General features: G+C 43.7%; 1 protein-coding gene across 1 annotated transcript; it reads right to left on the bottom strand.

Annotated features, from left to right (window-relative positions):
• Window positions 1-294: 294 nt before the first annotated feature.
• On the bottom strand, window positions 295-7,667 carry LOC136541641 (granule-bound starch synthase 1b, chloroplastic/amyloplastic-like). Its single transcript, XM_066533631.1, has 14 exons — window positions 7,508-7,667; window positions 4,727-5,070; window positions 4,325-4,405; window positions 4,124-4,222; window positions 3,933-4,022; window positions 2,647-2,710; window positions 2,468-2,568; window positions 2,230-2,339; window positions 1,902-2,148; window positions 1,652-1,828; window positions 1,368-1,559; window positions 1,092-1,178; window positions 877-1,005; window positions 295-785 (listed from the first exon to the last, which is right to left on the bottom strand). The coding sequence occupies exons 2-14, from the start codon at window positions 5,057-5,059 to the stop codon at window positions 669-671; spliced, it is 1,827 nt and encodes a 608-aa protein (XP_066389728.1). The 5' UTR covers window positions 5,060-5,070; window positions 7,508-7,667; the 3' UTR covers window positions 295-668.
• Between the last annotated feature and the right edge of the window lie 5,392 nt (window positions 7,668-13,059).

Here is a 13,059-nt window from a genome sequence, read left to right on the forward strand (position 1 = left end):
AAGGTCCACAAGATTCCAAGAATGATGAATACAACAGCCAATACACTTGCAAGACAGGCCTTCAACTCTAATGCAGTTTCTACAAACTTTAGCTGCTCTGCTATTCTTCACAGAGAATTTCCTCTGTGTCCTGTACAATTAGCCCTCTCGTCCTTAGACTGGGACATCTGTGACGTACTATCTGTAAGATGCTGTTAAATTTAATGCATGCTGGTTATAATAAAAAAAACTTTTGCGCCAACAAACAGTAAAGTGAATAGCACAAAAAAAGATAAGTGTAGCAGGCACTGCAAATTATAATGCTCCACTAAGAAGCCAACCATGCACATCAACGAGCCATTTCAAATCAAACAACACAAACAAGTCCATCGGGGCCCTACGACTTGGGACCATTCGAGTTGCCCACTGACATTAGCTATTTACATAATGTTGTCGATCGAAGGAAAGCGGGAAGTATGTTCCGAACATCCCAGCTAACGCTGTGCATGGATAAAATTAAACCAGGCATGGCATTTTTAGAATGTCAAGGATTATATTACAAATGAAGTAGTAGAGGCGAAACTTGTGGTTTTGCTGGTGTCTGACTCAACATCTCACCCCAGCCACAAAAGGTCAGCATCCTAGAAGATGCTTCCTATCATCAACGCATGTTTCCGAGGCACCAAACCTCAGGGAGTAGCTACGTTTTCCTTGGCAAGTGGAGCAATCTCCTCTCCGTCGATGCCAGCCTGACTTCCCTCGACTCCAAGGCCAAGAAGCACCTCCTCCCACTTCTTTGCAGGCCCCTGGACCAGAGATGAGAGAGGGGTTATCCTTATCTTGACAAAGAGTAGCTGCATGTCAACGATAAACAGAAAACTTGGCGTCTGTGCCTACCTTCCAGGACAGGTCTTGCCCCATGCAGTTCTGAACCATCTCATGGAATGCCGGGGTGTCGTACTGTTTCAGGGCTCGTGTGACAGTTGACGCTACTGCTGTGACATCAGCTGGATCTACAGTTTCACACTACAAGAGAGAGAGAGAGGAAATTAACCAAAGGCTATTTATTGAGCCTGAGAGTAATGAATCAATGGTTGCATATTATTCTTTACCTCAACATTGAACGAACCCATGTGGAATCCGGTGACACCCTCCTTAACCGTGTCAACAAGTCCTCCAGACGATGAACAGATGGGTACCTGCAAAAATATTTGCAGTATTGATGGTCATTTTTTGCACTTTCTCTACTTAACTATGTGGTATTTTCTAACACTTCACAGGAATCAAGATGTAACATGATAAGAAAAAATGACTGCTAATATTTATCTTTAATAATACTTGCGTGCACTCAAATTTGAATTGTAACAAAGCGAGCTAGAAACTCTTACCACTCCATATCTCATCCCTTGTAACTGAATGAGACCACAGGGCTCAAACCTACTTGGGACAATAATGAAGTCAGCCCCAGCAAACATCATATGTGCCAATGGAACATTGAATTTCGCTACGCCTCTAGCATTGCTTGGATATTTCACTTCCAGCTGCGTCAATTCCTCCTCCATTTTCTTCTTTCCCGTACCCTGAAGAACAAAAGATTTTTTTTTCTCAGCAACTATCAGGTTGTGAACTGTGTCGTGCAAAAGAATAAAATCACTTTTAAATTGAAACATACAAGAACAATTATCTGAACATTCTCGCCCACGAATTCTGGAATGGCTGCAATGAGTATGTCAGACCCTTTCTGTTCTTCAAGACGGCCAACAAAAACTATAACAGGGATGCTCGAGTCCACAGGCAATCCAACTTCAGCTTGCAACCTTTCTTTATTGAGAGCCCTTGCTTCAGTTACCTGACAAATTATTTCATTATGTAGAGAAATCTCCATATGAGGTAAGAACGGGCGATGTGATAATAGACCTTACCGTTGTTGCATCATATTTCACACTGATGTACTTATCAGTTGCAGGATCCCATTCATAAACATCCATGCCATTTACAATTCCAATTTCAAGAGGCTTTGTGCGAAGGACACCATCCAACTCAACACCTTTATCTGGACCAGAAGTGAGTTCCTTGACATAATGTGGACTAACTGTTAGAACCAGATCACTCTCAATGATCCCTGCCTTCATCCAGTTAATCTTTCTCCCTACAACAGGCTTAACATGTCTGCACACATTTGCATTGTACCAATGTCAAAGCTAGAAGAACATACAGATATTATGAAGCAATAGAATATGAACACCTTACCCATCAAGAAAATCAAATGATGGCAAGAAACTGTCAGGTAGATTAAGAAGATCGAAGTCTGCTCTGGCAAATCTACCTTGATAGGCAATATTATGAATGCAGAAAGCAACCTACAAGACCACAATTAAGAAACAAAAATAATCGAAGCATGAAAACTAAAATGATCATTTGCTGCTCCCCACAAATTTTGTCCACAAGATTGCTTAAAATTAAAAAAACAAAAAAAGAAATGCTAGACCTTAGCATTTGCATAAATTCCATTTGGCTTATACATGCTCTTCAGATAGCATGGCAGAACAGCAGTGTGCCAATCATTGGCTACAAAGACAACATCTTCCCCTGATTACAAGAAAAAAACACAAATGCTAGTAAGTAAGAGAGTGTGGCCATGTTAGTTCATATAATAGACACACCTACCATATGGTCCAGAGAAATATTCAGAATTGTTGAGATTGAGAACTCTTGGAGCCTCCAAAGCAGCCTAAAAGGATAACTGGATTAGAAGTAAAATCACTAAAATGATATAAAACAGGAAATTGGTTGGATGGCAGTGTACTCTGAATAATCAAAAGTTGACTTGCCCAAAATTTCAGCCTAAGGTCAGTGGTTACATGTGTCCTAACTTCCATAGCAGAGGCCAATAAACTATATACTCATTTGGAAAGATACTGAGCTTCTGCACCGACCAATTCACTTAAATGTATAAGCCAAATGGAAGACATGTGGGCAGTATTATTAATACTTCAACCCATCCTCCGGCATCCATGCTCCATCAAGACTGTGGGTTGAACATGGAAATTTGATAAGGACAACGAGTAGACAGTTTTTTCCTTCGAACTATTTCATCCTCGACTTCTAACAATATGAGGCCAAAGACCAACCTAACCCACAATGTGACCACAAAAGCCTAGAAAACTTAGGGAAACATTACATGCCAAACTTTCCTGGTTTCAATTTGAAACTTACCTTGCCTAATAAGCTATTATATGTGACATTAGCAGTTAGAATCTCTTAGTAGATACCTAGATGGTGCAGTATACTGATGCAGAAAAGTTATGTTAGTAATAGGCTTAGAAAATCAAATAGTCAATAAGATGTTGTGTTATCAGAAGAGCAAATGCCACAGCAGTAGTCTGACAACAACAACAACAACATGGTTTTGCTCACCTCAACCAAAAGTAAATTCACCATCAACAGAAATAAAATTGCAAATGCTAAAGCAAAGTAAAAAAATACAATTATTAGGCTGCTCACGCTAGTTTATGTGGAAATAGTGAAAGTGGGAACAGTGGTGGGTGAGGTGGGGTGTGTTGATGGCAAGGAAGAGGTATTGGGGCAAAAGGGTAATTTCAGTGTGGTAACAATTCTTATATGACATGGTGAAAATGGCACATCATACAATCTTCAGTGTTTGAGTTGCTTCATTTTAGCTGCAATGGTTGTAGCTGAAGACATTAAATGCCAGTCTTTTCTGTAACAAATATAGAAATTCCATCCAACAAGTTTTTCTTGGAAAGTTGCATCATTCGTTGTGTTTTGTAAAAAGGAAAAGTTATAATTTTACAATGAGATTGTTCACCAATAAGGGTTTTTTTAGGAATCCAAAAGATCAAGAGTTGCCAAGGATTACTAAAAAAACTAAAGTATACCTTAAATTAGGAAAGAGAATGCATGGGTTTGCTAAGCGTAATTGGATTACTTACAAGGCACAAAAGGCAGAATCTCAACTGGTTATCTCGATAGTCACTTCCAGTAGTAGGACCATACAACTTTGCTCCAGTCTTGCCCCATACCTGGAGTATATGATTCAAATGCAACATTGAAAGGTCACCACCTGTGCTTAGGTTATTCAGTAAGCAATTAAGCATACAATGGATCAATAGATTCAACAGACCTTTTCAAGAAACATAGGATGATCGACAAAAACACGATCGACTCCTCTTTTGTGGCAGTGGAAGAAGCGAACAGTTTCTACCGTGTCACCAATATTTACCTGTGGAAGTGAAACATATTTCAGTTTTTTATAGAATATAAATATCATTAAGCAGCTTCAAGTTAAATGCAAGCTACATAGCAATACAACAAAAACGTATACCTCAACAAGGACACTTGTATCCCATGCATCCTTGTATTGATCATAACGAGGAGCTATTGTCATGACCCGGTGTCCCATAGCCTATAAAAAGTTACATACATAATGTAAAACATTGTAAAAAGTTACATACATAATGTAAAACATTGTTTACACAGAACTTTCTATGCAATACAATCTCCAAAGAGAAGAAATAGGCATGATAACTGAATTAAGCATCATTGTAGTATGCAGAAACTATCTTTGAGTTATTCTGCTGCTATGGCTCAATTCAAGGGTGATCAGATATTCTCAATTGGACCTAATTACCAAAGAATTTGGTAATGAACAACTGGTTTGCAAAATGGACTCAAGCTTTTAAACTTGTGGTTATTGAAAATAGTAACATGTTGCAAGAATACTTACAGCCAAAGCTGGGGGCAGTCCTCCTGCAACATCACCGAGACCACCAGTTTTGCACCATGGGTGCACTTCAGTTGCAACAAATATTATAGTCATCCCAGTAGAACATACAATAGGTGCCCGAGGCCTAGTAGTCTTTGGATGAATTCCATTATTTGTAGCTCTTCTTTTAGCCAGGTGTGTCTTACTTCGCATGGATTGGGAGTACTTGCTTAAGAACTTAAGTCCACCATTACAATATTGTTGGAATTGCATGTGAGGTGCCTGCTGTAGTGCACTGGGCCTATTTGTTTGGTAAGAACCATTGGCAGATATTGAACCCATCATTGCAGCCATTCAATGATGACCTGTCAAATGCCAAATGAAGATTTTGAAGTTTTTCATGTTATCCTGGTTCAGAGAAAAATGAAAAACTAAATTGCCTAAGAACATATTCTCATTCTCAAAGGAGAGGCAGCACACAAAAAAAGAAGGTACATATTATGTTGATCTAGAGCAAATGTTCATGAGACTAGATCCAAGTATAACATTTTGAGGTTTCAAGTGCCTGAAGGATGAGAATCCCAAACTTAAGATGCTGAAGTTATTAGAGGGGACGGCAGAGCAGCCCCATAACCTGAAACAGGGCCTCAAGTTCAACCAGAGACACCATTCAAGAGAAAGCCATTTTTTCTAACGCCAAGTTGCAGATAGTTACCCGAGATTCTAAATCTACGAAAAAAGTTAGTGGGGTTTCTTTTTTTCTTTTGAGCGAAAAATACAGCAAGGGAGACCCCCATTGTAAGTTTTATAAACAAAAGGAAACAAGAACAACACTGTACAAAGGGGCCTCAAAGGAGCAGCAAAAGAACAACAGGGAAGCCAGCCTGAGGTGGGCTGCAGGACTAATCTAGGGCAGCTATACAAGAAAGAAAGAACACTTTTCCTCACTGTGAGCCTGTTAGTGCGGATTCTGACATCAAGATCACCATGCACCTAGCTCAGTTACCAAGATCAGCCATTTTTACTCAGAAATAGGAGATTTTACACCAAAATATCAAAAAAAATTAGGTTTCCTTGTTTATTTTTTTATTTATTTTATTTTCAAAAAAGGTTTCCTTGTTTCAATAAGTGTGACTAACTACAAGGTAAAAGAAATAAGAAAAGAAAAGATTTCCACGTGGATGAGTACCTCCACTTAAATAAACTGCAGTTCATATTACTCAACTGAAATGGGAGATTTTTTTAATTAAAAATGGTTTGTCCGAAAAGATAGGCGATTTTTTTTACCAAGAAGGACCACTCATGGGCAGACGGTTTTTAAAAATTGTTTCCATTTGACTGATGAGATTTTTCACTGAAAATGATTGGGTGACATAGGGTCCAACCAATAAAACTTACTCAGGGTATAACAAACATGGAAATCCAAAAAAAAATTCCCACAACGGGATACTCAAATTTCATTACCCAGAAGCAACGAAATACCACAGTATATTTAGTTCAAACATGGAAAATCCACATTATCATGACTCAAGATGTCACTGTCCTAGCCAGCGGCGGATCCAAAGGGGGGGCTGGGGGGGCTCCAGCCCCCCCTAATGGCTTGATTTCAAGCTAATCACTGTAGCAAAAGCTTGATTTCACCATTAAATCTTCATGCAAATCAACATCTCCATTGTTTTAGCCCCCCCTTATCCCGCATCGTGCATCCGCCACTGGTCTTAGCAACCTGCGGCCATGTTCATGATTAAAAAAAATAGTGGACCTAGTTGGCCCTGACATTCTCTCACTTTCTTTTATTGGGAATCATCTCTTTCTCCAGTGCTAGGATCCAAGACATGAAGGTGAGTGACGTGCAAAGTATAAAGATTCAAACATGGCAAAGCAAAGTGCTAATAATAAGTGTATTTCGACCGAGTTGAACTTTCTGTTAAAAACTTGCACTAGGGTAATCCGAAGCCCTATTCACTCCACCGAATGGATAAGATATGATGAATTAAATAACTATTATTTGATAAATCTATATATACTTACTATCAGTGCTTGTTGAGCATTAAAGGATTTGAGAATATATGTGGTCTATTGTGCTCAGAGATGGATTTGAGAAAAGGATAGTGCCATTAGATCTAATATGAAAAGTATTATGTGTCAATAAGTTACTATATAACCCCCCCTGTACTTTGGATAATAATGTTTTATTGGCACATCCAAAAGATGTGCTAGATTTGTTCAGAAGGCAAAATCATGCCATCAGAAAGGTGTGCATGTGACGGCATGCAGGACTGAGAGTAATGATTCATGTAAGAAATGGTGCCCTGATACAAAAACATCATATTAAGTGCCTCTCAGGAAATTTTTAGCAACACAGCACGTTTGTGGAAGAGCTGGCCCCAGGACTAGTTTCTCGGACACCCCTGACCAAACTACCTCTGAATTCGGGCAGACGCTCGAACAGAGAATATAGTACTCTCCCAGATACTGAAGCCATAGATCAAAAACCGGGAGCGTGCACGGAGCAGGATGCACGGGAGGGGCAGGAATTGAGCTTTATTTTGCACATTGTGAAACAATAAGCAATAAGCTTAGCAAACCTCAGTGCGCACGCACATCACACTCTTCCCAAATCCGAACTCCCATTGCAAAACCACACAACAAAGACAACTTCACGGTGGACAAAAGCAAACAATCCCAGGATTGCTAACCCCTCTGCATCCCCCCTTCCTGGAATCCCAAGTGCATTCTGAAATAAAAGGTGAGAAGAGCAGGAGGAGGAAAGGATCTCAAATGCAAATGCCAGCCAAGTACCTCCCGCTGCTAGTGCTCCGCGCTGGCTGCAACCGCGGAGGAAGGCGAAGAAGCGGCTGGGTGTTGTTGGCTCCTCGGGGGAGTGCAGACTGCAGAAGCGCGGAGGCGCACTCGGCACTCAAGTAGAGGAGGAAGCAGGCGGCGAGTGGCGACGCAGCGCGCCGAGGGCCAGGAAAATATCGCGCGGTGACAGGCGGCGAGCGCGTAGTGGCTAGCGCACGGGCGCCACACGATGGCTGCACCGGCGCGGCCCGCACCAGCACGGCCGCCACCACACATGGTGGTGACATGGGGCGGGCCGCCTCACCACCAGCGTACCGGCACCGGCGCGCGGCTGGGGGCGAATATGCCGAGGCAAAAGGCGTGATGTGAAGCAGGCAGCAGGGGCGAGGGGGGCCGACCTCGGGGCGGGCAGGCGGCACGAGGGCCGTCGGTTCGTCCCCGGGCCCAGCAGCGGAAAAGGGCCTTCCCCGTGCGCGGCAGGGGCGCGGGGGAGCGTGAGCCGTTGGTTCCGAAACGTCGGCGTCGGCGTCGGCTAGCGGCAGGCAGCCACTGAGGGCGGCGTGTTGTGGAGGACACGGCGAAACGACGCCGGACATGTGTTGGGACGGGCCCCCGTGGGGTGATCGCGTACGAGATTCGCCACGTTGGCTTGGTACTATTTTTCAATCACAGAAAATCAATCAATAGTACTTTTAATCATAATTCATAAATCAAATAAACAGGACAATTATTTTTTTTACTGTTCTTTCCTCTCTTTTTTTTCTGATGACTGTGAGCAGAGGGGATGGCTTCAATACTCTCTGCCCTCAAAAAGGTACTGTGATTTTATTTCTCCTCCTATATTACAAGATAAATCCGGAACAAAATGCTCCACCAGCAAAGTTGTGTCCAGATGGGAATGATCCGGTGACACTACGGCCTTGGCTACGCAAAATTTTTGGCGAAATTATACTGTAGCACTTTCGTTGTTATTTGGCAATTAGTGTTCAATCATAGTCTAATTAGGCTTAAAAGATTCGTCTCGTGAATTTCGTCTAAACTGTGTAATTAGTTTTATTTTTTATTTATATTTAATACTTCATGCATGCGTCCAAAGATTCGATGTGACGAGGAATCTTAAAAAAATTGACATTTTGGAATGGAACTAAACGGTACCTAACTAAAATGTGGCGCTAAACGGCACGAGGCCAGCATACCATCTGGCTTGGCAGCGGCACTCCGGCCTCGGTCTAGCTCGGTGATAGCGCGCTCCATCTTCATTTAGCTCGGGCTCGGCGGTGGCGCTTCGGCTCGATCTACCTCAATCACTCGATGGTGGCGCACGGCTCTATCTCATCGAGTTCATCGAGTTTCCGTCCTCCTGTGAACTCTAGTCGACCACCTCATTAAGATCTGTTTAGGAGAGCTCCAAAAACAGATTCAGATCACGAAGTCACATATATTTACCATAGGACAACTCTACTGTGGACTTAAGTTTCTATAAACATCTTTTAAAGAGCTCGTCGTAAATATGAATTCATATGTATATGTAATTATAAAAATTTAATCAAGAATCCAATGAAAAAAAAACACAGAACACTCCTTCTCCGTGCCCACCACCTCCACAGCTACGGGTGTCGGCACCTCCCTCCACAGCGGCGAGTCGGCACTCGGGATGGGCAGTCCACAGGCACGACGGCATGAGCTCTGGCGGTGCGGGGCGTTGGGGGCATAGCGGCACGGTGGGGCGCGACGGCGAGGTGGGACACAAGCAAGCCACACAGGGCGGTGGCAGCGAGAACGGAGGTTCGGCGCAGGAACGCAAACAAGAAAAGAAAAAGAAAAAGAAGTGAACCGTTATTTTTGTGTAACCAATGGTATGATTGGGTAATTTTTGCGAACTTCACAAATCTCTAAATTTTCAGAGCACCTACGAGGTGCTCCACGAAATCCATGGATCTAGGAGTCAGATCCATGTTTTTGTGAATCTTAGAGCTGACGGAACTAAAAATGTTTGGATAAAAAAAATGAGAGTGGACTTGTTTTTTCTTTTTTTCTTTTTGTAGATTTAGAGTTGCTGAAGCTCTTACAAACGGAGCCATGTCTTATGCTACCTGGAGTCATGCCCGCGACCTCACCCCTCAATAGCGCCACAGTGAAGCGTCCCAACAACGTTGCACACTCTTCTCATCCACTGCCAATGACGGTGAAAAAGCTATAGGGTGCCAAACATCAACCCTGGCTTTTTCAACAAGCAACTTGTGTGGTGAGCTAAAGAAAAGCCGACTTCTCAAGTATGCTCATGAAAAAAACAGTTCCAAATAGAGCCTCTATGATGTTCTCACCCTCCTCATCTAACCTCGGATAAATTATGAAAGAAGTTGTATAACAAGATGGGTCGTAACAAAAGTTGCTACGGAACCTTAAAAATGTAACCTTAAGTCAGGGACAAAAAATCCTAGAGATTATATTTTTGGATGAGATTCATGGGAGTTAAGGATCAATTCCTACATCTTGAAAATTTTCAGTTAAGAGACGCCCTACTATAGGATTTCTTTTGCGCAACGTTTCACTTTGGAGCTCCAAGGCGGGCGGCCTGGTTGCCCGCCTCAGTTATTCGAGGCCAGGCAGCCGAGCCAGCAACCGCCTCGGTTAATCCTTAACCGAGACGGACACTGTAAAGAAACCGCCACGGTTAATCCATTAACCGAGGCATTTGGCCTAAAGCAACCGCCTCGGTTAACAGACGATTAACTGAGGCAGTTTCCTTATAGTGCCCGCCTCAGTTAAGTCTGGGCTATAAATACAGCCTCACACACCCTTCTTCCCCACGGCTTCTCCTCCATTCTTTTGTGTTTGACCTCAAAACCCTAAAAAATTGCCATTTTCTAGGGGGGGTTTGCCCTTAGATTTGGTGAAGGGAGGCACCGCAAGAGGTTGATTCTCGCTCTCAAACCCTCAATCCTCTCTTTTTCATGGTTTGGGCGCTTTTTCTCAAGATCTCGATCTCGATCTATTTGGAGGAGAGAGAAATCATCAGATCTAGAGCTACCCGGGTGTCTTTTTTCCGTACTGCTCTGCTTATATGCGCTATTTTCGTTGTTTGTGTATGCAAGGTGTTCGCGGTCATGGACAGGGAATGGATGTACAAGACATCGAGGCTGCATCCAGCTTTCCTAGATCATGTGACAAAGTTTATTGCTGCTGCGAAAAGGCATCGTCTGAGTCTGAAGCGGGAACTCACCATCTGTCCGTGTAAGAGCTGCCAGAACCATCTTGCCCATGGAGATGACACGGTGAAATCTCACTTGATCCAGTACGGTTTCGTCAAGGATTACACCGTCTGGAAGTTTCATGGGAAAGCAGAGGATCCGAGTGCCAATGCATCTGGAGAGGGAACTCGTCGATAGCGACGACGGTGGCGGTGAATGCCAAACAACAAACCTCATCAGCAGCGGTCGGTGGGCACGGCAATGCTGCTACTGGCGACAATGAAGATCGTGATTACATCACGATGGATGATATGATCCAAGACACGGTTGATGATGATGATGGGGATGGTAGTGAGCCAGTGAGGGATCCCAAGACTTTAGACCTTTTTGAATCAATCGCTAACCGTCTTGACCACGGCGACGTTCTGTTTGGGAGCCCCAGGTGTTTGGAGAATGTCAAAGAGATGAAGCAGACGGCAATTGATACCCTCTATAAGGACTGTCCGAAGCACTGGACGGCGTTGTGTTTTAACCTCCAGATGCTGATGCTGAAGGCTCGCCATGGCTGGTCCGACACTAGCTTCAATGACCTGTTACGTATCCTTGCTGACACATACCCAGAGGGTAACAAGATGCCCGCCAATACCTACCGAGTGAAGAAGCTAATCCAGCCAGTGGCGTTGAAGCTTAAAAGGTTCCATGCCTGCCCTAACCACTGAATCCTATATTGGGGCAAGTATGAGAACTTGCAGAGTTGTCCACACTGTGGCGTGAGTTGATACAAGAGGAATGTCGGTTGTCGTGCGGATGCGGACGATGAGAGAGGGCCGAAGAAGAAGACAGCCAAGAAGAGTACTACGAAGAAGTAGATCCTGTCTCCTGAGGACGAGGAAGAAGAGGGTTACACGTAGAGGAAAAGTCCAGCCCTATCGATCTGGTACCTGCCCGTGATCGATTGCTTGTGTGCTATATTTGAGAACCCCGAGGATGCTAAGCTAATGTCCTAGCATGCATCTGATGAGCGCACGAAGGAGAGCTACAACACCCTTCCGATGGCAAGCAGTGGAAGCATTTCAACGCCAAGTTCTGGAAGTTTGGCAATGAGGCGAGGAACGTCAGGTTCGCGCTGAGTACTGATGGGATGAATCCATTCGGTGACATCAGCATCTCGCACAACACTTGGCCGGTCATCCTCACCATTTACAACCTACCTCCCAGGCTATGTCAGAAGTGCAGGTATCTTTTACTAACCATGATTATTTCTGGACCTAGGCAGCCAGGCAATGATATAGATGTGTTCCTAGAGTCGCTCATGGAGCCAACTATCATCATCGGCACTTTCAGCAACCAGTGTTCCTATATAGTCAAGGAGAAGGTGCCTATAACATATGATGATTGGAGGAAAGTCCCCAAGGACATCAAGGGAAATGTGTGGGGAGAGGTGAAGAGGTGGTTCACGTATCTAGCAGAGGGCTATGATGAAGACAAGTGCATGGGGCATGCGCTATTTGTTGTAGGCAAAGCGCTCCACAACTTCAGATTCATGCTCAATAGGTGAAAGCTCCAGTTTGGTTTTGGTTAATTGATGAAACCCTAAGTGCTAATATAGTTTATCAAAGTGATTATGAGATAGGTAGCACTACTCCAAGTGATGAAGCAATGGCGAAGATCATGACGATGGTGATGGCATGGTGATGATCAAATGCTTGAACTTGGAAAAGAAGAAAGAGAAAAACAAAAGGCTCAAGGCAAAGGTATAAATAGTAGGGGCCATTTTATCTCGGTGATCAAGACACTTAGCGAGTGTGATCACATTTAGGTTAGATAGCCGTACTATTAAGAGAGGTGAAACTCGTATTGAAATGCGGTTATCAAAGTGCCACTAGATGCTCTAACTCATTGCATATGTATTTAGGATCTAGTGGAGTGCTAACACCCTTTGGAAATGCTTTTTGTGAAAATATGCTAACACATGTGCACAAGGTGATACACTTGCTAGTTGGCACATTTGAGCAAGGGTTAGAAACCTCACCGGCGGATAGTCCGACGGTGCCACCGGTGCCCTAGATAGAAAAGACAGGGGTTCACAGAGAGACCGGACGCTGGTGGTGTAGTGACCGGACGCTGGGTTCAGAGTCCGGTCAGTTGTAGCAGTGAGCACGCGTCTCGGTCTTGTGACCGGACGCTGGCAGGGTGAGTCCGGTCAATGCTGACGTACGCTGATGTGTGGTGCATAGTGGAGACATTGAGTGACCGAACGCTAGGTGAGTCCGGTCGAGTATGATCGGACACGTCCGATCATGAAAATTCGCGTTTGGAACCTTACTGGAAACGACCGGACGCTGAGGTCTAGCGTCC

The sequence above is a fragment of the Miscanthus floridulus genome, chromosome 3 (assembly GCF_019320115.1).
Source record: "Miscanthus floridulus cultivar M001 chromosome 3, ASM1932011v1, whole genome shotgun sequence".
NCBI classification, from domain to species: domain Eukaryota; kingdom Viridiplantae; phylum Streptophyta; class Magnoliopsida; order Poales; family Poaceae; genus Miscanthus; species Miscanthus floridulus.

What these genes read in the sequence shown, in the direction of transcription:
- LOC136541641 (XM_066533631.1), bottom strand. Translation starts at nt 5,059, where the DNA reads ATGGCTGCAATGATGGGTTCAATATCTGCCAATGGTTCTTACCAAACA. An exon ending in GACTGCCCCCAGCTTTGGCT is followed by an intron (nt 4,406 to 4,726) that starts GTAAGTATTCTT and finishes AACTTTTTATAG; the next exon opens with GCTATGGGACACCGGGTCAT. An exon ending in GAATTTATGCAAATGCTAAG is followed by an intron (nt 2,340 to 2,467) that starts GTCTAGCATTTC and finishes GTGGTCTTGTAG; the next exon opens with GTTGCTTTCTGCATTCATAA.